This window comes from Echinops telfairi, unplaced genomic scaffold (genome assembly GCF_000313985.2).
Source record: "Echinops telfairi isolate 266 unplaced genomic scaffold, ASM31398v2 ScPeMD7_28;HRSCAF=97, whole genome shotgun sequence".
NCBI lineage: Eukaryota > Metazoa > Chordata > Mammalia > Afrosoricida > Tenrecidae > Echinops > Echinops telfairi.
Window position 1 is genome coordinate 5,376,620 of NW_022103925.1, and position 4,129 is coordinate 5,380,748.

Genomic DNA, 4,129 nt, shown 5'->3' on the forward strand with positions numbered 1-4,129 from the left:
TCATAGATAAAAACTGCCCGGTCCTGCGCCATCCTCACCATTGCCCTTGTGCCCGAGCCCATGGTTGCAGCCAACATGTCAGCGCATCTCCTTGAGGGCATTCCTCCTTTGTGCCGCCCTTCCACTTTCCCACACATGATGCCCTTCTCTAGGGACTGGTCTCTCCTGTGACATGTCCAAAGTCCGGGAGATCAAGTCAGGCCATCCTGACTTCTGCCTGTACTCGGATGGATCTGTTTGGAAGCATCCATTAAGATGACACATACCCACCCCCTCTTCTCAGAGCTGGCATACTTGTACGGGCATCCGGAGATGTGCATGTAAAATGTTTCACCTTGTCATTACTTGTAGCAGCAAGCGACTTGTTAGATGCGACGGGTTTGTCTCCGACCCATAGCAACCGTATGTACAGCAGAATGAAACGCTCCATGGTCCTGCACCATCCTCACAATTGTTCCGATGGCTGAGCCCATTGTTGGAGCCATGATGTCAATCCATCTCCTTGAGGGTCTTCCTTTTTTTTTTGCTGCCCCTCCACTTTCCCAAGCATGGTGCCCTCCGGGGATTGGTCTCTCCTGACAATATGTCCAAAGTATGTAAGATGAAGTCTCACCATCCTTGTCTCTGGTCTTACTTCCTGCAAGATAGATCGGTTTGTCCTTTTGGCAGTTCATGGTACTTTCAATATTCTCCTCCAGCCTCACAATTCAAACGCATCCATTCTTTTACCGTCTTTTTTTCACAAAGGACTGGGACTCTCTTAGTTGCCCGTCAGCAGAGAGAGCTGGCTCAATAAATTTGGATGTATTCCTTTGTGGGACAGAGGGCTAGGGGGTTTTTTGTACTACGGTGGAAGATTATCAAGGGAGGCGCAGAGCTGCGTATGTAATACTTGCATTTGGATGGAAAACCTGACCTGGGCTGTATGTTTGCCTGTAGATGCATAGTCTACTTCTGGAAGACCTGTGTAGAAATGAGCCTTCGTGGTTGCTTCTGGGCTGGGGAAGTGTGAGTTCAGGGTGAGAGAATTTCATGTTAGACCCTTGATTTCTAGCAGGTAAACCAGCTGAATGGATGCCCTTTTCACAATAACCAAAACCCAATATAGCTAGACATGGCAGGGGTTTACATTGAGGGCCTCCCTGGTATTGTTGACTCCCCACCCCCATTCCCCAGGGACTCTGACATGCAGTTAAGGGCCTAGAACCTCAGGTGTGGGCCAGTGGGTCTTACATCAGCTGAGAGCGAGCGAGCCAGAGTCAGCAGGAGAGCTTTCCCTCAGCTGACTCGTTCTTTCCACCTGGAGCTCTGGTGGCCCAAGTGGACTCGCTGGCCTGTGTGCCCTTCCCCCTTTCCTGCTGGTTCTAATGCTGCTGGAAATGGTGACAAGAATCACTTTTCAGAGACTGGGAACCTCTTTTGTGCTCTGATAACTTTGCCTTTTGCGTTTGTGTGTTTTTCTTTCTTACTTAATTTACAAGCCCAATGGCTTTCTTTGGGTCCCTTGCCCACTACAGGTTGAGCTGCTAACTGCAAGGTCAGCAGTTCGAACCTTCTGCTTCCAGAATGATTTAAGGCCTCAGGAACCCTATGGGGGCAGTTCCGCTCTGCCTTGGAAGGTTACTATTAGCCAGAATGAACTTGACAGTGGGGGTGGGTGGTTGGGGTGTTGCTTTTTGGTGTTAAGGACCTATTTTTTTTTCTTTGCTTTTTTTTTTTTTAAAAGGACCTCCTTAAGGAGCCCAAAGTGGTTAAGTGCTTGGCCATTAACCATAAGCACTGTGGTGCACATCTGCCCACATCTGTCAGCTGCTCTGGCTCCGCAGGAGAGCAGGCCTGGCCATTGGCTACCACACAGCTGACAGCCCAGGAAACCTGATGGACCGTTCCAAGCTGTCACAAGGGGGGTGGGTGGTGGTAGTGGTGGGGTGGGGTGGGAGGTGGGGGGGTGTCATACGTCAGACTCGACCCGATGACAGCCTTCGACCTTCTCTCCGTAGAGGACATGTGAACCATGACATTGAAAAGTCTGCACTGCCAGGCGATGGCACTCCTGCATCACTGTGGATGCGTCCATTGTTGGAAAGTGTAGTTGGAGGCAGTAGTTTGACCATTGAGCAGATTTTATGGCCACTGGGTGGGTGTAAAGAAGCCCATCGGCACAGTGGGTTATGGGCTGGTCTGTTAGCGGCAGGTCGGTGGTTCCAATCCAGCAGCCACTCCAAGGGAGGAAGGTGAGGCTGGCTGCTCCCATAAAGATCTTCAACCTTGGGAACGCTCAGGAGCAGTTTGCCCTGTCCTGTAGGGTCCCTGTGAGTTGGAATGAGATCAATGGCAGAGGGCGGTGGGTGGGGTGCAGTGTAACTGCCAAGGTTCTGGTTAGTAGTGGGGTGCAAGGTGTTTGTGCCCCCCTCCCCAAAGGGGCCTTCTTGTTCTCTCCCCCACGGCCATCAAGTCAATGCTGACTCATAGCGATCTTCTAGGACAGGGGAGAACTGCCCCTGTGGGATGCTGACACTGTTCACTCTTCACAGGAGTAGAAAGCCTCATCTTTCTCCCTCACAGCAGCAGGTGGTTTAGAACTGCTGACCTTGCGGTCAGCAGCCTAATGTTCAACTTACTACGCCATCAGGACTCCACTATACCAGGCTCCTGTTGATGATTTCTGAAGATGTCAGTCTTTCCTGATGGTGTTGCAGGAGAAATCACTGATGGGATGGGAGGGCATGCAGCCATTAGGAAGCGCTAGAAAATAATCGAAAAACAAAAATCTTCTTTCTTTCCAGAAACTTCCGTAGCTGTTGAGACGAAGGACAAACCTCTTCCCAGACTTAATATCCATTCTGGATTCTGGATTCTGGCGTCCATTGCTGCGACCTATTATGCTGACTTCTTCAGAACCGTGAGAGAGAACCTCCACACGAGTAGGTGAGCACGTCAGACACGTCACCGCGCCTCCAGGCCAACGCCGCTGGCTGCTCTTTCGTGCCCTGTCCTCTCAGTGGAACCCTCCCCAGCCGTAGCCAGCGAGCCCCTCCCGTCTGCAGGCTCCGTGTTGGAGAAGCTGCTGTGACCAGGGTCAGTGCCGGGGAGCGCGCTCTGGGCACTGAGAGCACGGTGGATGAGGCTGGGGGTCGTCAGTGCATCGTGCCGGGGCCACAGATGTGTCACCCGTGGGGGAAGGCCAGGACGTTTGGAAGGGCCTGGTCTGGTGTGGAGGGGGGGGTGTGTGGTGTGGAGACCCTCTGGTTTCTGAAGACAGAGGGCTGGTGTGGTGGGGAGGAGTGAGTGCGGTGACGGTGGAGGCTGAGGACAGCGTCTCCGTGTGTTCTCAGAGAGCCACGGTACCTGCCATGGCAGTCTGCTGCGGACGGAAGGCCGCGTTGGCCGCTGCGCTGCTGTTCTCTTTGCTGAGGGTGCGCTCAGCGTGAAGGAGCTGCAGTCTCACCGTCCTCGCTGCAAAGGGACCTTCTGCCTGCGTGTCTTCCCCAGCGGCTGCGCTTGTTCTTGGGGCAGCTCAGGGTAGACTCGGTGTTGCCCCTCAGCCCCACCCTTGAGACGGCGTCCTGACTCACTGTCTCATGTCCTGCCCCCTGCCTACGGAGCTGGTGGAGGGACCTGGGCTGGCGTCCGGCTGGCCTTGGCCGTGAGAGAGAGATCCAGAACGCCACCTTTTTTTTTTTTTTTTTTAATCGTTTTATTAGGGACTCATACGACTTTTATCACAATCCACACACACATCAATTGTGTAAAGCACATTTGTACATTCATTGCCTTTGTCATTCTCAAAATATTTGCTCTCCGCTTAAGCCCCTGGCATCAGGTCCTCATTTTCCCCCTCCCTCCCCACTCCCCCCTCCCTCATGAGCCCTTGATAATTTATAAATTGTTTATTTTGTCATATCCTGCCTTGTCCGACATCAGCCTTCACCCACTTTTCTGTTGTCCATCCCCCAGGGAGGAGGTCACATATAGATCCTTGTAATCGGTTCTCTCTTTCCAACCCATTCTCCCTCTATACTCCCAGTATCGCCAGTCACACCACTGGTCCTGAAGGGATCATCCGCCCTGGATTCCCTGTATTTCCAGTTCCTATCTGTACCAGTGTCCATCCTCTGGTCTAGCCAGA

General features: G+C 52.6%; 1 protein-coding gene across 1 annotated transcript in view; it reads left to right on the forward strand.

Moving 5' to 3' along the window:
• The first annotated feature begins 1,972 nt into the window (after positions 1-1,972).
• TMEM128 (transmembrane protein 128) overlaps positions 1,973-4,129 on the forward strand; it is a 6,037-nt gene continuing 3,880 nt past the window's right edge. Inside the window, exons 1-2 of the mRNA XM_045289485.1 lie at positions 1,973-1,996; positions 2,750-2,928. Coding sequence (XP_045145420.1) covers positions 1,973-1,996; positions 2,750-2,928 — 203 coding nt within the window. The remainder of the gene's footprint in view (positions 1,997-2,749; positions 2,929-4,129) is intronic.